The following is a 22,365-nucleotide window of genomic DNA, read 5'->3' on the forward strand; positions in this document are numbered from 1 at the left end:
GAGATATTTTCTGCGTGAACGAGTCTCACATGTGCAACAAATGTGTGAATCTGTATCATGCTAAATTTCATGTAAATTTCATGTAATTTCTGCAATTTTACACGAATTTCACAAGCAAAATTAAAATGTTCCCAGTGCTAATTATGCGAAATATTACCTTCTATTATGAACAGAAATATTACCTTCTGTTATGAACAGCACCATTTTAGAAATTCTTTTGTATGATATATTTTATTATTTTTAAGGGTAGTACAGTTATATAAAATACAAGTGCTACAAATATACAAAAATATTTACAAAATATACACTGGGCCTATATTAAATATGCACTCATCTGTTATTATGAAAATACAAATATATATTAGTCTCTGGAAATAAAATAAGATTTGAAAAAAGAAACAAAACCGAATTTGAATTAGCAAAGAACAGTGTGTACTTTTCGATTAAGCACACATTTCTATTTTTGTCAGTATTTAAAAAGATGAGAACCACTGCAAAAATGGAGATTGCCTTGTCACTTCAAGAGGTTGCAACAAAACTCCTGCTCCAAGTTCACTGCAACTAAGAAGGAATGCAATTTCTTGATGCATCTCTCACTCATCTGATAACAGGCGTCTATCTTGCAGAAATACAAAAGCCTGTTCGAGTCCTATTTTTTTTTTAGCACTTCAGCAATTGCAGATGGAAATATGTTAAACAGGAAATGAGTAGATGCTTGTGTGAGCAGAAATACGTGTTCTGTGCAAGCAAACTCCCACGTAAACAAAGTTCACTGTCCTCCCAGCAAGGCGATAGGCAATGTGATGATTTTTATAAGTGCCGGAATCTCATAAAGTTCATCCACGATACTTTGCCATCAACTGGTCCCAGCAGGTTTTAAAGCTATCTATCATTTTCTTGAGTACACGTTTTTTCCGGTTGCATTTGTTCACACGCGTTTTTTTAAGCTTAGGCCTTCTCTCACACTTTTCAACCTGTAGGAAAAAAAAAACAGTTAAACTGTTAGAAGAGGATGGAGTTTTAACGCACATTGGTTTAACTGAGGTGTTCGTGTAGAGAGATTACGAATTTGAAGACCGTAGTTGAAGTGTGTTTACTAGGCTACTGCTAAATTAAAATTGATGCACCAAACTACATGCCAATCATAGACTTAATGATTACATTTCGTTAGAAATGGGGTTTCTGGTTGGCTAGGGTATCATCTATGCCAAGCAGAAATCACCACTCTAGTCATGGCAAGCAAGTTACACAACAAAGATAACCTGTGTTCACCTTCTGGTAGCTTGGCGCAGACCAGGCAGGCTTATCTTCAGAGGAAATGTGTAAACCATTTGCACAACACGCCTAGGGCCGGACTGGGAACAGAAACCAGCCCTGGCAAACTGCTCAGGGGGGTGCAGCCGAGCAGTTTGTGACGGGCGGTTTCGGACGATTTTGCTGACCCCCGGTAACAAAAACGGCCCCCCCTCTCCTAGGGGGCTACCGGGGAAACACCCGGGGCCCGCTATGGTGAGTCCGGCCCTGAACACACCCATACAGAAATACAATGAATACACCACAAAAGAGACTCTACCAAAGAGTGGCCAGGCAGAACTCACCACTAGTCAGGGCAAGTAAGTTATACACCAAACATAACCTGTGCTTCAGGCAGGCCTATCATTAGAGGCAATCTGTAAAGCGTTTGTGCAACACATCCACACAGAAACACAATAAATACACCACAAAAATTACTCCATACACGTTTATGTAAAAATATAGTATATTGCACACAACAGAGACCAAAACAACATGGATCATATAGTTACTTTTCAATATATCTTATAGAAAGCAGTGATTCTTCACAGTGCTAAAAAGAAAGATGTTTTATGTCTATTAGACACTTTACAGTTTATGTCAAGATATGACTACAACCGAAGACCAAGTCGGCGTGCATTAAATAAATGCTCTGCAAGTTATGCACATAAACAGGTATCACTCATTAAAATGTAGAGAACACGGTCAAAACTGTAAAAACTTCCCCATATAACTTTTAAGGTATGCAGGTTTAAACTTTGCAAATAATTGCAGTATGTAACAGTAGAGCGCAAAAACACTTACGCTCCTGTTACACTTGTTAAGGAAACCTCTCTGGGTTCCCACGATAAATGTTACATCAGGCAGTTTCAAAGGCAGGAAAGAAGTATTGTGAATACAACAGAAACACACATTTGCATTGCAATAGGTCTTGCCTTTTGGACCTTATAAGCATTTAGCCATGCAGCACAGGCCAGCAGAGTCGTGGAAGAGTCAGTCATATGTAAGGCTTAGTTATGTAAGGCTGATTGCACTGGGGGAAGTGCCAGTTATATATCAGGCCACACACTGACACTGCAGTAATGCGTAGTTACTTAACACATGGTACCTTAGTCACCCCACACTAAAGTCTGCAGTTACAATGTGCTTTGTGATGAATCTGACAATGGAATCTTCGAGAAGGGGCCACGGGGTGGGTGGTGGCTGCTTGTCAGTTTAGTCCACAAAATCATAACTGACAGGCCATAACAAGCAAACTCAGCAAATCACTTTGCGATCTTTTGAGTTGATCAGTACATTTTGTGTATTTAGACATATTAACAATGTGGTGAGAGACACGTGGTGTCACCGTAAGCACAATGGGGCAGATTTATGTTGGGAATGCGCCACGTTTGCGTCACGCAACTGCGGCGTAATCGTGGCGCATCCTTACGACCCATTTACAACGTGACGCATCTAGGCAGATGCGTCACGTTGTAAAGCCCTGCGCCACTTGTGGGCGTTCCGGCGCAGGGTGGGCGTTCCGGGGCAGGTGCGCCTCACAAAAGTGGCTGAGTGAAATCTATAAGATTGCACTCAGTCACTTTCAGGCCAATGCTGCGTCAAAACCCTGCGCCTGCTTGAAGCAGGCGTAGGTCTTGACGCAGCATTGTAAAGATGGGGCACCCCCGAGCCTTGCTGGAGCTGCGTCACGCTTGCGTTGTAACTCCAGCAATGCGCCACCTTTACGGCACAGATGCGTCACGCATCTGTGCTGTTTTTGCCCCATGGTGCGCCGCATTGTAAATGCGGCGCAAAATAACTGGCGCATCCCTGGGGATGCGCCAGTTATCATAAATCTGCCCCAAAAACTAGAATTCTTATTGATGTAGTTACCTGCCATACAAAGTTTAGGCATGTCTATTACCACGCGAGCCTAGATGGGCATTTAGGCTGCTACAGAAATACTGATGGTATTTATAACCTACTTTACCAAACCTTTTTTTAGCACATGAATGAGCGATCTATCTGCTGTGCTAAACCTTTCCAAACAGGCTTGATTTGTCTATAAGCACAAATTTGTTTCTTGTGTAACCGGTATGCTGCGTTCTATGCAGGAATAACCCTTTCCGCTCTGCGCGAATTTTCAAGCTCCTCAGAGGGCCGTCCAAAGCACACAAGGGGTTAAACAAGCCAAACACATTGGGGCAGATTTATGAGGCCCTTGCGCCTCCTTGCGCCGCAATTGCGTCACTTAATGTGACGCAACGGCGGCGCAAACAATGCGCCCTATTTACAACCTGACGCATCTAGGAGATGCATCACGTTGGAAAGCCCTGCGCCATGAGGAGGCGTTCCTGCGCAGGGGGGGGCGTTCCTGCGCAGGAACGTCTTCTAAAAGTGGCTGAGTGAAATCTATGAGATTTCACTCAGTCACTTTCTACGTCAATTCCTTACGCCTGCTTGAAGCAGGCGTAAGGGTGACGCACCATGCATTGAAGAGGTGGATCCTGTGCATTGCAGGAGCCATGTCGCACTTGCGACATGACTCCTGCAATGCGCCGCCCGTACGCCGAGAGATGCGTCACGCATCTTCACTAACTTGCACCATGGTGCGCCGCATCATAAATGCGGCGCACCATGGGTGGCGGAGCAGTGGCGCACTGTGGCGCATGTTAACTGGCGCATCCCTGGGGATGCGCCAGTTAACATAAATCTACCCCATTGCTTTTAGGGGACAAACAAGGAATGTTTCCGACATCAACGTCTTGACTGTTGCAAAGAGAATGTTTGTAGATGCAGTGGCAGATCCTCAAATAACTGGTTGTTTCCGGGGATCCCTCTACAGGCTTTAGTCAATATAGTTAGGAAAAGTCGTTTGAAATTCATAATTTGCTACGTTTGCTACTGAAAAACGCTCTGCTCCCACAGCTTATATGCAGATCCGTACAACAACTGAGAAAATTGCATACGTAAATATCTTAGTCTTCCTAACATTCAGAGACACAGAACTTACAATACCAGAGCTATCCCCTCCTATTACACTGCTAAATATATATAAGGCACTGGGGTAAGATCTGGCATTGACATTTTTCTTTTCTGTTTTTTTAAGCAATCGCAGTACCTACGCTTATTGATTAAAAAATCAATAAATAGAAAAAAAAACATTTGCAATGCAACAGCTCTCGCATTAGTGAAAGTTTGAGCCCTTAGCGTTGCATTATTATTAGCAGCGCCAATAGCTCAAACTTTCAGTAATGCGAGACCAATTGCATTGTAAATGCTTGTTTCACACATTACACCTACTTCGGTGTCCTACTTTCACTAGTTTTCTCAAAAGATGCAAGATTTGTACAGTGAGATTAATGGGTCTCTGTAATACTAAAGTCCCCAAAGGGGAGAAAAGTCTCTTTTCTAAACAGATATCTCTGTGTACACAATTGTAGTAATGCAGGCAAATCATCAATAGTTTCCTTGAAATGTTATGAATAAAATTCCTCTGCAACATTTTAAAACTGGTTCTAAAGACCTTATATATGAATAACAGGGATGCATATATATGTAACATACATTGAACTATTATTACCATTTTGTTTCTGGTGGACTCCATTGGGGTAATTGTGGGCTGTGCTGCCCCCATTATTTAATTCCTGCTGCCTACTTGTGTGATTAATAATTTTAACTCTGTTTTTAAAAAAGTGTAACAAATTTCTGTTGCTTTTACTACGGGGATGTGAATTTGGCTCCTCCACTGCTGCGTGTTGCAGGGTGCAGGAGTGCTAACCTTTTATTTTGCATTCCTCACTAATTTCAACTTTTAAAATTATCTCTAGCACTCTCACCTGGTTAGCGCTGCTGAATAGGGGCTCTTGGCATGCCTGCTTGCCGCTTTGGGTGCAGCCATTTCCAGTCGTCCCATTTGAGACATTATTGGGTGCCATCTTGGGTCGGCGGTCTGTCGAACAGCTGGCCTCAACCCCCTATTCAATGGGAGCCGCGACGCAGACGTGCGCAGCGGGCACGCCGGAGGCAAGCCCATCTGCGCCTGTCCACATCCGGACCGTGGCCAATGCCAGCCTTGCTGCTCGAATTTCAAATGTGACCCCCATTGTTTGGTCTAGAGAGCAACTGCTTAACACCTTGGCTGCTAGGCGTTTTCCCGTCCTGTGCTGTGATTTTGTGGCACCCATTGTTTCATGACGAGCTCAGCTCGTCATCAGCACAGCTCACCCGTGCATCATGACGAGCTGAGCTCGTCATGAGCATCGAAAGGGTTAATATGGATAAATTAGCCTGCTTGGAAAAGGCCAAGATAGACATGGGGACGGTCACCTCTGATCACTGCTGCAGCACATGCCTCTTTAAACTGGTGGTTAACGAAGGAGGGGTGAGTGGCAGTAGGATCACTGTATGTATGTATTGGCATTTATATAGCGCACTACTTACCCGTAGGGTCCCAAGGCGCTTCGACCGCTGCGAAACCCTTCCTGGCTTCCCTGAGAGATGGTCCCTTAATGGGTATCTCCAGGGTGAGACCAGGCATCCCCGGCGGTCTGGTGGGGCCGTTAGTGAAGATGAGGCAAGCTAATGCCCAGAGTTGCCGAGTGTGATCGCTGATCAGAGTGGGCACCGAGGCGAGAGAATTATCGAGTCCGCTGACCCTGGTCCAGAAACCTGCCGCGCCGGGAATCGAACCCTGGTCCCGGGCCGTCCTCTGCTCTCGGGTCTGCCGCCTCTAACCAGTGACCCACACTACTTCACTCTGACGCCCATGATGGTGACCCCATGGCCAATAGCACTAATTTTAGGGCCTTTTTGATCAACTATAGATCGATACCTAAACATGCTGAGGACATTTGGTTTTCCCTGGAGTCAAATTCCTGAGATCTTATGTTTCTTAGAGAAACCTGGCTGAGGGAGGGCACAAACCCCGACTTGATGCTGGCAGTACCTGGAGGCTTTCGGATGACCTGTGCCAATTGGCGGTGGGGGTAGGGGGGCAACAACATGGGAGGTGGTGTGGCTGTTATTCTGAGGGAGGGTTGGAAGATCTACACTAGGAGAATAGAGCACATTGGGAACATTGAGACCCTGACCTTTTGTGTCAGAATCTCACCCCCCTCTTTGGTGACCAGAATGTTAGTATATAGGCCTCCTGACAGTCCACCTTGCCACCGGTTAGAGCTCTGTGATATCCTTGCTCAACTTTCTCTGAAGCACGCCAATTTTATTGTGCTTGGCCACTTCAATGTCCATGTGGATGATAAAAAAATGTCCTAGGCATTATTGCTGGTAGAAACTCTAGAGGGCCTAAATCTCATGCAATTGGTGACCACCTATACGTATAAAGCGGGCCACATACTTGACCTTATTTTTTCCAACAAACTCAACCTCACAATGGAGGCACCTGTTAGCCTGACCTGGGCGGACCATTTTTTAGTACCATTCAATTTTCGGCTTGAATCCAAACAGTCTAATTCCTGGCCGATCTCCAACAGGAGGAGAAACTGAAAGGGGGTCACCTCAGAAGCTATAGGACCGGCGCTCCTAAATGCTGTCCCCCAGCCAACGGGTGATACCAATAGCAATGTATCCAGCTTTAATTGCTGGGTCACCTCAGCTTTAGGCAATGTTGCAAAACTAAGAAAGGTGATGTACGCAAGATAGAAATCCTCTGCCCCCTGGTTCTCCACGGAATTGTGAACAGAGAAAAGCTTTTGCAAGAAATGAGAATGTTGCTGGCGTAAATCCTATGATGCGGTGGCTAAAGGCCTCTAAAAGGAGGCATTACAAAAATTCCACAGGCTCAAGCGCAGTACCATGAGGGAATATTTCTCGAGCCAGATTAAACAATCTGACAACTTGGCTGGAGAGATGTTTAAAATAGTCCAACGCTTTACTAATGCCACGGCTCTGGACAGCACAGTTGTGCCATCTCATACCCCCTGTGCTGACCTGTCTGACTATTTTGAGGAAAAAATACAAATGATCTACCCTTCCTTCCCTTAATCAACCTACCCGCCCTCTCATTTACCCTCTTCTACCTCAGACCCTCCCGGCACCTGGTCTGAATTTCGCCTGTTGCCACTCAAGGAACTGCACAAGTGTATGTCTGGATCCCCGGGAGACCCGGCCTGGCACGGTTCTTTAAACTATTGTCCCCTTGGGTTAATCCGCTCTGTAGCCAGATCTGGAACTCCTCCCTGACATCTAGTATCTACCCAGCCACCTGGAAACAAGCATTCTTGTTGCCTCTGCTTGAGAAACCTGATGCTGATCCTGCAGAGCACAATAATTTCAGTCCTATCTCTCTTCTGCCAGCTCCAGCGAAAATCCAGGAAAAGGAAGTCCAGAAGCAACTGGCTGAATTCCTTGAATCAAACAACTGCTTTCATGGCTCGCAATCGGGTTTTAGAGCAGGGTACAGCACAGAGAAGGAACTTCTTGAAGTCTCTGAAACCATTCGCAGATCAGTGGACCGGGGCGTCTCAGCTATTCTGAAGTTGCTTGACCTGACCGCAGCTTTGGACACAGTGGCCCACCCAAATCTTTTGGATAGACTGGGACAGGTAGGAGTGCTGGGTACTGCCTTGTCCTGGCTACAATCGTTCATGGAGAACCGCTCACAGCAGGTATTTTTATGGCCCTACGTCTCCACCCAGAAACCCCTCATCTGTAGGGTTCCTAAGGGTTCAGCACTGAGACCGCATCTTCTCAATGTATACCTGGCTCCCTTGGCAGCCTTAGTCGAGACTTGAGGTGTGAGTGTAGTGTCCTACGCTGACGACACTCAGCTGGTGTTTTCATTTAATGAACACTGTGAGGCTGCCTTTCTCAATTTTAAGCAATGCCTGAAAAATATCTCGGCCTGGATGATGGACAATTACCTAAAGCTAAACACAGAGAAAACTGAGGTCTTATTTTACAGCCAGGTGGCACCACCACATCCTAATCTGTGGTGGCCCTCAGAACTGAACCCACCACCTATCAAGGTGGATTCGGCCAGAAATCTGGGTTTCAAATTTGACAACGACCTCTCTTGTAAGACCCAGGTGCTCCATGTCTACTCCATTTGCTTCTCGAATTAAGAGCACTGAGAAAATGTCTTTACTTCCTATCGGAGGACTACAGGAAGACTACGGTTCATGCACTAGTAACTTCCCAGCTGGACTATTCTAATAGCCTCTACCTCGGGCTTCCAGCTTACCTGGTTCGCAGGTTGCAGATAATTCAAAATTCAGCGGCCAGATTAATTTGGAAAGTGCTGTTTCGCCACCATATTTCCCCACATTTATGGCGCCTCCATTGGCTACCGGTCAATAGGAGGATCGAGTTCAAGGTGCTCACCTTGGCCTACAGAGCCACCAGAGATCAGGGTCTGGGTTATCTGAGGCAGAAATTGCAAAGATATCAACAAGACCGTGCCCTGAGATCAAATCACCTGCGGCTACTCATGGTTCCCCGCTTCATTAAGGCCAGGATAGGGAGCAGAGTGTTCATGGAGAAAACTGTGAAACTCTGGACTGCAATGCCCCCCTACCTCTGCATGATGGAGTCAGAACAGACCTTTAGGAAGGCCTGAAAACCTAGCTTTTCCGCCTGCCTTAGATCGACGCACTTTTACCCCCAATACAAAGCTGCTACTTAGTGCCGGGAAACCTCTGTTGGGGTAGCTATGTGCTTTAAAAATTCAGATGATTGATTGATTGACTGGAGATTTATTGCAAAGTTCGCTGTGTTGTTTGACAGATCACTTTTCCTCTATTTTTATTTCATTTAATCTTGTGTTAATTTTTCTTAACATGAAGCATTTTTAAGCAATGTATCATAAGCATTGTGTCTGGCTTTGATGATAAATGACATGAATCCATTACTAGAGCAAATGTTCAATTTGATTTAATACTGTAATATTTCAAGCGAGGATGAATATGAAAAGTACAGAAAAGCCAAAAAGAGGAGGGGAGTGAGAGAGGATTCTTTGTGTCGTTTCAGTGGATGAGCACTTCAGGAACCAGAACCGCTGTAGAGGAACATAGAACTAACACTATTACTTCCCAACAGAAAGACTTTTGTGAACCCGGAACACCTTATTTAACCCTGCACACCGACCCTGAAATGCCTCCTGTTTTCCTGTTGCCAGCAGTGCAATTACAAGTTAAGAGGAGAGGCGAGTAGGCTGCTTTCTCCTACTGTAGAGGCCAGGATTTGGGGGAAACTCAAATACCACACTTTGTGGTATTACGGGCAAGCAGTTTTACCAAACTGTTCACCGTTCGGGATGTAAGAATGGGGATAGCAAGCAGCTTCAAGGACTGTAAAACACCCTTTTCCACGTTTCCAACTTGCTTTCTCCAAAAAATTTCTGCGGCTAATACCGAGAAGGGGTGGTGGGGGGAGGTACACATCATGAGATCGCAAACAACATTTCAACATAAATGCACATTATTTGGAATAATATGTGCCACGCTACTGTACATTTGTAACAATGGGAACAAAAATAGGCATTGCTATTTTCTAATGAATGCAAAGCAATCCCAGTGTATATATAACATGTAATCTATGGGCAAGAAAGCCGGCTCTCTGGGCGACTTGGCGCTGCAGAGGATGCCTTGTTCTTGCTCACATGTGGAAGCCGGAAAGGAAGCAGGCAGACACAAGACACTGTAGTGCCTGACAACAGTAAGTGCGAAAAAGAGTCTGCATCCCTTTCATGAGTCTGAAGAGGATGTTTGTGGTGGGCAGGCTTGACTGCTTTTCACAGACTGGGTTATTCAAGGGGGAGCGGGCAACTTACAAGGGGTCAGAATGCTCATGTTAAAAGATGTAAAAAGTAAGGGAGAATGGGCAATTGTGGTGCCTGTGCTTTAGTTTTGAACATTTTAAGCTAAAGCGTGGGTGCCGCGATTGGTTTAAAAATAAATAAATAGAAAGAAATGCATTTTCTTTTCTATTTGTTTACTTTTAAAGCAATCGTGGCACCAGCGCCTTAGCTTTAGATGTTTAAAGGTAAAGCGTGGGTGCTGCCATTGAGAAATAAAGTAAAGAACAGCAAAAGAAAGGCATTAGGGCCAGCAAATAACAAAAGATCTGTTGTGCCTGAAGGAAGAGAAACTCAATGAAGAAAATAGTGCTCCGTGTAACAACTAAAGTAAAGGGGCTAGTAGCCATGAGAGGTTACAAATGAAGACAAGGGGGTAGTAAGGAGGAACTAACAAGCCTATTAACTAATCAGAAGCCTACATTTACGAAGGACAACGGCACAAGCCAATAACAAATATGGGCGAAGAGTCGGCAGGGCCTCTCTTCCATAGTCCACTACAGCAGCTCGCCAGGGCAGTGCATGCGGGCTGACTCAGGCTCGACCTAAAAATGAAGGCATTTGCTTCTATTAGGCATTTGTTTATGGGCGATAGGTGAAATACGCTTCCTCCTCAAGGGAATTACGGTCCTGCCTGGGACCTGGTAAATCCCCAGAAATTGATCACTACCATTTGAGAAGTGCGATGCACTTCAACAAAGGAGTTTACAGTCCCACCGGGGGTAGGAACCTCGGATTCCTGGGGAGACGAAGGAAGCCGTACTCTCCAGCAGTGTGAGCACAAGGGCAACCTGTCCTATCTGGCTACAGGAGGCTGCCAAAATAACCTCGAGCAGGCCGCCGGGGAGTGCCGGTATGCGGTGGAGATCCTGTAAGTCTCAGGAGTCCCAAGGCTTTCTGTTGATGCTCCTGATCTCAGAATGGTGCTAAGCTCCGCAGAGATCAAGTAAGGCGGCCTGAATCACAAGGAGGGGAAGGGCAAACACAATGTCTTCCCTCGGCCCGCAGGTGCAGTGATTCCTGGCACACTGCACTGCACTGGCAATATGTTGCTCGTTAAGAATGTGGTGTGCACTTATCTGCATTGAGCTGCGCAGATCAGCCTTCGGGCAGCTTCAGCGAGCAGTGGCAGCTCCTTCATAGTGGCGTGGGGTCGTGGCCCCACTGCTTTCTCGCAGTGGGAGAAGCAGAAACATAAAATGGTAAGTTTCTGCTTCTCGCATTGCAAAAAAGCAGAAGTGCCTGGAGTGCCTGGTTGTGGGAGAGCTGGTGGGCGGTCCTGCTCGATTGCAGGGGGTAGTGGCTTACCCACTGTTGTGGGTACTGACTGTTTGGTCGGCCCCAGGGCTGAACAAAGCAGTTATGAGCACTCCCCTTTTTCTCTATGTAGGCTGCTGCATGCAGCCTACATAGAGAAAATGTCCCGGCTGGGGCGCTCTCCGTTGCGCCTCACCAATCACAATGCTGCCAAGGCAGCATTGTGCTTGGCGGAGGGGAGGTAGGGAGGCTGCCTGTGGGTGGCAGGCAGCTTCTTGAAGAGTCGAAGAGCTGCGGCAGCAGGAAAATGCGGCAAGGTACGTTTTATTTTTTTTTAAACCCCTCGCCATCCTCCCCACACGTCATGCCACCCGCGACTGGTTGGATTAGAGAACACATTGCCATCTGGTTCAGCTATAATATTGGTTTATGATATTGAAATATGATTTGCGACCCCTCAGTATTTTGTGGTGAGAGTTATAATTTAATATTGTTTGATCACTGGCACAACACACGCTGCGGGAGAAAAATACTGTGAGTTCAGATCTCTGTTGCTGCTGCTACTAGACACAGCGTGAGATCCGAAACCTTCATTCCTCAAACCCAGAGCAGGAACACCTCTGCACATTCTGTCGGAAGCAGAATGGGAAACGTAGCAGCAGAAATATTCGTGGTTCTTCTGGAAGGGATAGCTGTGCTGTCTCTTGTTGTGGCCAATGTGACAGACTGTTAGACAGTAAGACATATTTGCATTTTTTGCGTGTAGTATTATTGCCTGATTGTGAGGATTCGTACAGCGTTATTTTTGTGCATGGTTCAGTGGTTGTCATAGTTCATCGTCTTTTTTAGGTTTCACCTCGTCGAGAGCTGCGCACTGCGCAGCTTTTCGGCGCAGGCGAAATCTAATGTTAGAACAGTGTGGCTTGGGAATCCGCCCCTCTGTTCCATTGGCTAGCTCCATAAATGGAGGCTAGCCATTGGAACAGAGATCTGTCCGTCATGGCCGGACCAGATTAGTGGGCGTTCCTGCGATTTCTTCCCTCTCCGATCGTCATCGCGGCCGTGGGCGGGGTTTATATTTTCCGACGTCAAGGTTTCTTTTGGTCATTCGGCGGCCGACCGCCGCCGGAGGAAGTCCAGGTGAGTGCCTTTCTTGCTGTTCCCTCCCCCCTCCCGCTGTCCGTGTGCCTGCCCGCCCCCCTCCCGCTGTCCGTGTGCCTCCCCGCAACACCCTCCCGCTGTCCGTGTGCCTGCCCGCCCCCTCCCGCTGTTCGTGTGCCCGTAGGTGCTTGTTAGTGACTTGCCTCCGTTTTTCTGCTTTTCCAGTTCCAACCTTGCTCATGTTATGCGTAAACTGGTTTTCTGTGTTCGAGCCTCCTTAAATTCTTGCTGCGAACCAGGCTTCTTTTGCTGTTTCCACTGTATCCTGTGTGCCTTTGCTCCAGGTAGGGCTTTTTAATGCTCTTGTACCGCCTTGGCAGGCATTTGTCAGTTCCCCGCCAAGAACCAGTGTTCACTCTGCTTAACGAGCTCCAGCAGTATTTTGAGAGGTTGGTCGTGGGTTTACATGAGGTGAGTTATGCTTAAGTTCTTTCTTAGATCCATGCCGAAATACTGCCACTAACGGTCCTTTTGACAAGTTTGCCTTTGCTGCTAGACTCTAAAAGAACGATGCATTCAGGACCAAGTCTTTATATTCACGGTATTGCCCCTGGAACAACGATCCCACTGCTGTGTGGTGTTTGAGAAGGTTCTGAAAAGGCAGCAGAACTCAGAAATACTGAGTTGTGCGGTTCCCTTCACGACCCAGCCCCAGATCTGTGGTTTTCCATATTGCCTGTTCATAAATCACTACTTTTTATTTAAAGATGGATATTACATTATTGACGGGTATTCTGTATTCGTGTGGTAACCATTTTATCATTACCGGTGGCGCAAAATAGCTGAGCAATTGCTAGCCTTGGGGAGCAGCAGATGCACACACCGTAAAGGCGACTTTATTTCCAAGACAACCAAGAATTATCCACACACAACGTATTCCTATGAAAGCTCTTTTGATTTTATGCGTGCTATTGTGAACAGCAGTTACATGCAAGCCCTCATTTCAAGTAAGCGTTGGCCTCATCTTTTCTACCTATTGACTTTGAAAGTGCTTTTTGCCAATGCTATTCATGTTAGGCAAAATAAAATGCTTTTAGCTGATGCTGTGCTGCATCTACAGAAGAAAAGTGAGATGACTTGTACACGAGGTGTATGCTTAATCATACACGTGTGCCATAATGTTACGGCAGCCTAGTGTGATATTGTATGTATGACTGTAGGCACATGAGCCACCATTCGTGCACATATATGGCATAATGTACCGGTCATTTATTTTGTCACCATTTGAAGATGGTGGATTCCAGACACTACAAACAGTACCCCCCTCAGCAGCACTGCACTAGAGGGCAACACTGCAAGGTGATAATCATTACATCACTCACCCAGACCGACTCTAATTACAGCACTGCACACTGTGGCCTCCTCTGCAGCACTGCACACTGTGGCCTCCTCTGCAGCACTGCACACTGTCTCCTCCTCTGCAGCACTGCACACGGTGGCCTCCTCTGCAGCACTGTACACTGTCTCCTCCTCTGCAGCACTGCACACTGTGGCCTCCTCTGCAGCACTGCACACTGTCTCCTCCTCTGCAGCACTGCACACGGTGGCCTCCTCTGCAGCACTGTACACTGTCTCCTCGTCTGCAGCACTGCACACTGTGGCCTCCTCTGCAGCACTGCACACTGTCTCCTCCTCTGCAGCACTGCACACTGTCTCCTCCTCTGCAGCACTGCACACTGTGGTCTCCTCTGCAGCACTGCACACTGTCTTCTCCTCTGCAGCACTGCACACTGTGGCCTCCTCTGAAGCACTGCATATTCACAATCACTGCAGAAATGTGTGTGTGTGGCTGGCTCTGGGTGTGTGTGTGTGGCTGGCTCTGGGTGTGTTTGTGTGGCTCTGGGTGTGTGTGTGTGTGCTAGTAATTGCTGTCTGCTGAGCTCATCCGTAGGGTACAATAGGTCTCACATTTGCGAGAGATTAAGCTAATGGCAATGTAAATAACAATGCCATTTATTTATCTGTTTTCAAAACCAACACATAAATACACATTTTGTCATTTACAATGCCAATAACTCAAACGTTTCCAAAGGCGAAACCATTGCATTGTAAATGCTTGTTATGTAAGTGAAAAAGCTTTAATGATCTGTAAAAAATGTTAGCTTTCTGGGATTAACTGTTCATTTATACGCCCCAAGTGCCCTCGTTTAATGTATTGTTGTCAAAAGATGAAGTTGCCTGAAATGTAACTGCTGAAGGCCCAATTCACAAGGAAATATACAAACCGGACCCACCAGTTCACAGTCATATATAGGCTCACATTTACAACTTTCTGGAATTTACAAAGCTTTTTGCACGTATGTCTAGTGCTTTCCGGGTGTGATCCCGGAAATCCTTTGTGTATTCCTGTTTTCGTCTCTGCGCATGTGTAATATAAGTGATTTTCCTCCATATGAAAATTATTCTTCCGGTTTTGTAGAAAAGCCCTTACCTGTGCTTTAAATGGGCTGGTACTGAGTACAGGCACTTCTCTATTTTGAGGGGGAGAGCACTGCCCTTACCCTCTAACTAGACGAACTTTGGGGTCGTTCCCTTCCCGTCCCTGGACGAGCCCACTTCTCTGACAAGTTCTCTGATGGGAAGGGGTTACAGAGAGACCCTTAAGTGGGTTAAGACTGCGTCAATAAAAGGATTTTGAGTTCAAATTCAATTTTTTTAACATTATTCACAGTAAATTGAGACATATGTGTACATAAGCCAGAGTGAGGTAAGACAAATGGCTCTGTTATTTGGGGAGTTGCTCTAAAATTATATTGGTCTACGCGAGTAGGTACAAACATTATTCGTGCAAATCATCCATTTACTAGAATATAGCTCACTCCACCAGAGTAGTTATCGTGGCTGAGGTGTCATTTCAGTTCCAAGAGACTTGAATCCCCATGTAGGAAGGGATATACGAGGACAGTGGCATTGTGAACTCCCTACTTCTGCAGCTTAAGAAGGGGCTGCCACTGGGTCGCATGAGCTGTTGAACTGAGCCCCAATAAAATGTAGTTTTCTATGGGACTTTTCTGTCTGCAGATAAAATGCTCGTAAATAACACTAGTAGGAAGATTAATGACAGAGGGGTGTGGGAGGTGGGCTGACATGCACAGGAAAGGAAAAATAGAAAGAGAAAAGATTGGAATAGAGGAAAACACAGGAAGGGACACACTGAGAAGATGCTGATGAGAAACAATGTTAGAAAGAAAAAGTAAGATGAGAGACAAATTATGGGTAGGTAGAAGGAGGAAAGAAAGAACAAGAGTAGAAAAGGGTTAAAGAAAGGAAGAAAATAAGCAAGAAAGGGTGAAATGTAGGACTGAAGAGTGAAAGAAAGGATAGTTGAAAGATGAATGAGAGCTGAAGAACGGACAGATTGGGAAGACTGAAAGGGTGGAAGGCAGGATGAAAGGATAGCTAGATGCATACGTGGATATAGTGATGGGGGGATGTGTGAAAGGATGTAAGGGTGGATGAAAAGATGGTGGCTGGATGTATATTTGGATAGAAAGATGAAGAGATTGTCAGATGAATAGACAGAAGGGTGAAAGGAAGGATGGAAGGAGTATGAAGGGGTGAAGGGGGCTCTAAATAAAGGGGTTCCTGCTTATTCACTGGAAACAAGCATCCTGGGACCGATTTCTGACTAATCAGCCATCATCAGCTAGGCTAGCTTGAATCCAGTGGCAAAGTGAGCAAGGGACCCACGTCTAGGCATACCCTGCTAACTTAGGGCGAAAAAAGCGATACCAAAGCCTGGCTAATGAGGGTATGAACCCGGAATCGGTCCCAGGATGCTTGTTTCCGGTCCAGGGAAGACATGGCTTGGCAGTTCCGGCTGGACTGTTCCCATGAGGCACAGGGTCAGACTGATTTGCATATGGCCATGTCTGAACTGGGGTGCTGGAGTGAGCTAAAGAAAGATGATGGATTAAACCCAGATCAGTTGACTGGGGGTGAGTGTTTGTTTAGCTCAAGCGCTCCGTCCATCATTCCCTTTGGTATCGCTTTGTTCACCCTAAGTTGGCAGGGTATGCCCAGGCGTGGGTCCCTTGCTCACTTTGCCACTGAATTCAAGATAGCCTGGCTGATGAGGTTTATGAACCCGAAACTGGTCCCAGGATGCTTGTTTCGGTCCAGGGAAGACATGGCCATGTCTGAACTGGGGTGGTGGAGTGAGCTAAAGAATGATTATGGATTAAACCCAGATCAGTTGACTGGGGGTGAGTGTTTGTTTGGCTCAAGCGCTCCGTCCATCATCCCCTTTGGTATCGCTTTGTTCGCCCTAAGTTGGCAGGGTATACCCAGACATGGGTCCCTTGCTCACTTTGCCACTGGATTCAAGATAGCCTGGCTGATGAGGGTTATGAACCCAAAACCGGTCTCAGGATGCTTTTTTCCGGTCCAGGGAAGACATGGCTTGGCAGTTCGGGCTGGACTGCTCCCCTGAGGCACAGGGTCAGACTGATTTGCATATGGCCATGTCTGAACTGGGGTGGTGGAGTGAGCTAATGAATGATGATGGATTAAACCCAGATCAGTTGACTGGGGGTGAGTGTTTGTGTGGCTCAAGCGCTCCGTCCATCATCTCCTTTGGTATCGCTTTGTTCGCCCTAAGTTGGCATTGTATGCCCAGACGTGGGTCCCTTGCTCACTTTGCCACTGGATTCAAGATAGCCTGGCTGATGAGGGTTATGAACCCAAAACCGGTCCCAGGATGCTTGTTTCCGGTCCAGGGAAGGCATGGCTTGGCAGTTCGGGCTGGACTGTTCCCATGAGGCACAGGGTCAGACTGATTTGCATACGGCCATATCTGAACTGGGGTGGGGGAGTGAGCTAAAGAATGATGATGGATTAAACCCAGATCAGTTGACTGGGGGTGAGTGTTTGTTTGGTTCAAGCACTCCGTCCATCATCCCCTTTGGAATCGCTTTGTTCGCCCTAAGTTGGCAGGGTATGCCCAGACGTGGGTCCCTTGCTCACTTTGCCACTGGATTCAAGATAGCCTGGCTGATGAGGGTTATGAACCCGAAACCGGTCCAAGGTTGCTTGTTTTCAGTCCAGGGAAGACATGGCTTGGCAGTTTGGGCTGGACTGTTCCCATGAGGCACAGGGTCAGACTGATTTTCATATGGCCATGTCTGAACTGGGGTGGTAGAGTGAGCTAAAGAATGATGATGGATTAAACCCAGATCAGTTGACTGGGGGTGAGTGTTTGTTTGGCTCAAGCGCTCTCTTCATCATCCCCTTTGGTATTGCAACTTTCTAAAAGTGTCATGTCTAAAATAGCAATGTAAAGTCCAACTACACCAGTAAGTAGGGTTTATCACTAGCATTCTAAGCATACCAAACATGGCAACGAAACTCCTTTCTAATCAGGCATTACCACCTAAAAGTATATAAGAGAATTCCCAATGCTAGCCTATGAGAGGAGTAGGCTTCACAGTAGTGGAAAATGAAATAGGCTGGTTGTCCTACCAGGACCAGCTACACATAAAGGCACATGTCCTACCTTTTTCCTACACAGCACCCTGCCCATAGGGCTACCTAGGGCCTATGTTAGGAGTGACCGAGGTGTAATAAAACAGGAGTTTAAGGCTGGGCAAGAAGTTTTATATACCAAGTTAAAGTGGAAATAAATTGTGCATGCAAGCCCTTCAGTGGCATGCCTGAGACAGGTTTGAAAGATTACTTCTGTGGGTGGCACAATCAGTGCTGCAGACCCACTAGTAGGATATAATTTACCAGCATTTGTTGTACCATGTTACAAGGCACTTACAAGTTAATCAAATATGCCAAGCAGGTGTAAACCAATCATATCATATTTAGGACAAGAGCACAAACATGTTAGCACTGATTCTCAGTGGTAAAGTCACCAGAGTCCTAAAGCCAATAAAATTAAGGTCAAAGAAATAGGCAGAAGAAGGCAACACGTTTTGGGATAACCCTGCAAAAAGGGCCAGGTCCAACACATTTGTAACTGATTCTATGCATCTACCAACCTTTTTTCATAAATTAGACTAAGGATTGAACTACAATTTGGTGGTCACCTTAGGAAATGTAGGACTCTATCTGTCGAAAGAGTCTGAATTGATGCTGGGCATTATTTGATTAGGGATTGCCATGAATGTGTTGATTTATATTTTTGGTCCAATGTGAAGCCCAGGGATAGAGTGCATTCAAGAACTAAAAGCTTACAATCAAAACTAGAATTGAATTGTAATGGAGCTGCAAGAAAGTGTGGAGGGGATGAGAGATCAAATATCCCTATTTTGAGTGCATTCAGATTGAGATTGTGCTTGTACATCCAAGCCTGGATATGCTCAAGAATGACAGAAACAGCTGAGCTGTCAATCGGAGAAAATGTTCATGTACAGCTGAGATTGATCTAGTGAGACATGTTGAAAGGCTAAGTTAATGAGATTTGGGACACAGTTTGAAATCAGCAGCAGGAGAGAATGGAACCTTGAGTTTCTCCTTAAGTGGGAGAAAATCACTCAGATGTAATGTTACAAGTTTGTATTTGTTAGTTGTTTTCTTGCAGTAACAGGAAAGCCATTTAGCAATTGTTCTGTCTATTCCCACAGATCTTGTAGGATTTAAAGGCAAATGGAGTGATTAACCAGATTAAACACAGCTAATAGGTCTAAGGGCAATACGTAAGCATGAGTTACCATCTTCAAGACTGCACAGTGCATTTTGTATTATTTGCAGTATGTCATACTAACTGCTCACTCTTGCTCTGAAGCTCAATTGGAAGAGATCGAATAAATTGTTTCCCAAAACTATTTCAGTCAACATAACTTTTAGGAAATTTCAAAAGGAAAGCTTTGTGGTAGAACAATGCTGACATCTCCTGATATCCCTTCCCTAACTCCCCAGTCTTTAAGCTACTAGCTATGAAAACTCCATGAAGCCTTTCAGACAACCTTGAGCTTTCAGTGTGCGGAGGAGGGTGAGAGGGGGCAGAGTCTCAGGCTGCAGACACTCTACTTCCACCATGGCAGGAGTGACATCTTGAGACACGCTTAGACTGGCCCTTCAGCTCGGGATCTTAATACTGAGATGGGGCAACACTTCCAGTGAGGAGACACATCCCACATCAAGAGTGATGTCTCATGCCACTACCTATGTCATGCGGAGGTCTTCGTAGTTTAGGGGCTCTTGTCTCTTGGCTCTGTGAAATCACAGGCAGCACCTCCAGGACAGAAGTGGTCTCACCAGTACCAGTGTTCTGGTCCTTTGCAATCAAAGCAGGTAACACTTCGCTCACTGATCCTCCAACATTCAAAGCGTACCCGTATGCTACCCCTTGCTTTCCCCCTGGTCCTTGTACCCTATCCTTTGGGCCTGGACCCTGAGAAACCTCCAGCGGACCAACCAGGGTTGATTTAGTCCACTGGTTCCCTCCTTGCTGGTGGTAGTTCACTGCCAAAAATGCAGTCTATTGATAAATGATAACAATCAGCTATCGTCCTCTGGTCAACTATTGTTATGTGGTCACTTAGGCTCGGGAAAGAACACCACCATTTTACATGCTCACGTTTAAATTTTTACAACAAGGGGTGGTGAGGGACAGAGTCTCTGAATTAAACAGAATACTCTCACCCAGTCAAGAGATCAGGGCTAGATCCAACACCGTTTTTTAGCTCACTGCACCATCCCAGTTTCAGAACCTGGCTGTATGCAAATTAGTCTGTTCCTGTCCCAGTGCATGATGGGAACAGGGCAAACCAAACTACAAAAGCCAATTCTTACACTGGGAAGGAAACAAGCTACCGGGGACCACGTTTAAATTTGACATCCTTTTTTAAAGTTGACATTTAATAAAATTTGCTTGCATGTCTGTATGGAATAATATTCTCTGAAATGGCTTTGCTTACATTTACATTTCTAGTTGGGCATGTTATCAGAGCCTTGACTATTCTGTATGAGGGCTAAGTTAACTACTAAAAATGTTGATGTTTGTTATTGTCCATTTGGCGACAACTCTGTAATTATGGTAGCCTGACTAGGGCATCGGCATGGTAACACATGTTAGGTTTGTTATATAAATAACATCACTCCTTTGTTTAGACAGAGGACCATTTAATTGACACTGTTGAGGTCGCCCCATGCCAGAATTCCATCCCAGCTGAATCCTGTTTACCTACTGAGTAGGATGGTGCCCAGCTCTACACCAAGACAGGCCCCTGATGAAATGTACCCACAGGTAACTGGGGAGTTAGATCACCCTAAGGGATTTTGGCATATTCACCCTCTCTAGGTACACTAGGATAGGGGGCGCTTGGAAGGGGCATAACTGTAATTATTTGAAAGCATATAATCCATGTAACAGCACAATGGTTGAACTGTTAAGTTTTTTTAACCAGTCTTGGGATGTGCATCACTCTATTTTGTTTCCTTTTATTGATTACAGCATTGCATGTATTTTACGCAAGAAAGGGCATGCATGACTTACTAACAAATGGAACTGATCTGTTTACACAATTTCTTTGGGAAGGCAGGGTTGTCATGTTCTGAGGTTGCAAATAGCACCTGTTACCTTGCCAGGTTAGGAATACAAATGGTGCGCACTGTAAGCTAACCAGAACTAAGGCCAATATATCCTGATGGTGTGCATAGTCTCCGTCCCACACAGTTTTGATGTTTATGTTGTCCAAAGCACACAGTCTTCCTGAGAAGTTATTAACCTTATGACACTAGCCTTTTCGTCTTGAGGAGACCAGGCTCATTTATTGGTGCTCCCCACCCTCTTTCATGGGCATTCCTTACCCTATAGATCAAGTCACACATGTGTTGTAACATGTTCATCCCTAGCCGTTTCATGTGTGGAATACTATTCTCAGTACTCAAATCTTTTTCAGTCAAACAGTGTTCATGTCACAAAGTTATTGTTGGAGTTTTATCAGTACAGCAAAGCCAGCAAAATGAAATTGTCTCTGGTTAGGTGCTAGTAAATTGGCATTGTTTACTTCACCAGTAAACTTTAAGTACACTGCATGGTATAGCTGTACTTAAATATATTGGGAATATATAGCTCTACATAATGGATCTGTGTGAGAAGGCATCTGATTTAATTTGTTGAGTCAACCTAGGTATTTTTGCATTATTGTTCAGGGAGAACTTGGAGACTGAAACAAATGGTTTGTTGCCAAACATTTATATCAGCTCAGACAGAATTAGCATTTTAGTGAGTACAGCTCTAGTCATAAGGTGATTAGACAGGTACATTAAACTTTCACAATACTGCACAAAAAGGTACTATAAGTCATTAATGATGTGCTATACTAAATCCTACATATTTGAGTGGGAGGAGTAATGAAACAGAAGATTTGCCTTCATGTCTGTGTAGAGGTGACAGAACAGAAAAAATCTGATTTGCTCGATCATTATCTAATCCCGGTAGACTCTCCCTCTCAACCCAAATGTACTTACAATGACAAATGCAATTGTAAGGTTAACCTTCTAGTTGTTCATGTACAATATGACTTAATGCACATATAATATTGGTATTGACCAAAATCAGTGTGAGTTGATGCCTTTCACCACCATCCTCTCTCGTAGCATTACAGCTGAGGTTTACATAAAGAGAATGAATAGCGAAGGAGACAAAGAGCACTGCCTGAAACTATGCATTATTTCAAGTGGCAGAGATGGCACGTTATTGACAAACATTCTTGCTCGCCACCTGTATACAACTCAGGCACATAAGCAAATACTAGGTACCTGATTCACAAAGGTCAATGTACACATTTGTGTAAGTTTACAATTGTTTTCTATTCACAGAGGTATTTTAGGAGTAGTGTCTTTATGACTGCAGAGTCTCCGCTCATAAAAAAAATAGGATTGTGAGGATCTACAGTTCGGTAAAT

At 45.3% G+C, this 22,365-nt stretch overlaps 1 protein-coding gene across 1 annotated transcript in view; it reads right to left on the reverse strand.

Annotated features, from left to right (window-relative positions):
- Positions 1–215: 215 nt before the first annotated feature.
- IL7 (interleukin 7) overlaps positions 216–22,365 on the reverse strand; it is a 259,397-nt gene continuing 237,247 nt past the window's right edge. The window contains exon 5 of the mRNA XM_086965915.1: positions 216–974. Coding sequence (XP_086822041.1) covers positions 837–974 — 138 coding nt within the window. The 3' untranslated portion in view covers positions 216–836. The remainder of the gene's footprint in view (positions 975–22,365) is intronic.

This window comes from Lissotriton vulgaris, chromosome 4_1, assembly GCF_964263255.1.
Source record: "Lissotriton vulgaris chromosome 4_1, aLisVul1.2, whole genome shotgun sequence".
Taxonomy (NCBI): domain Eukaryota; kingdom Metazoa; phylum Chordata; class Amphibia; order Caudata; family Salamandridae; genus Lissotriton; species Lissotriton vulgaris.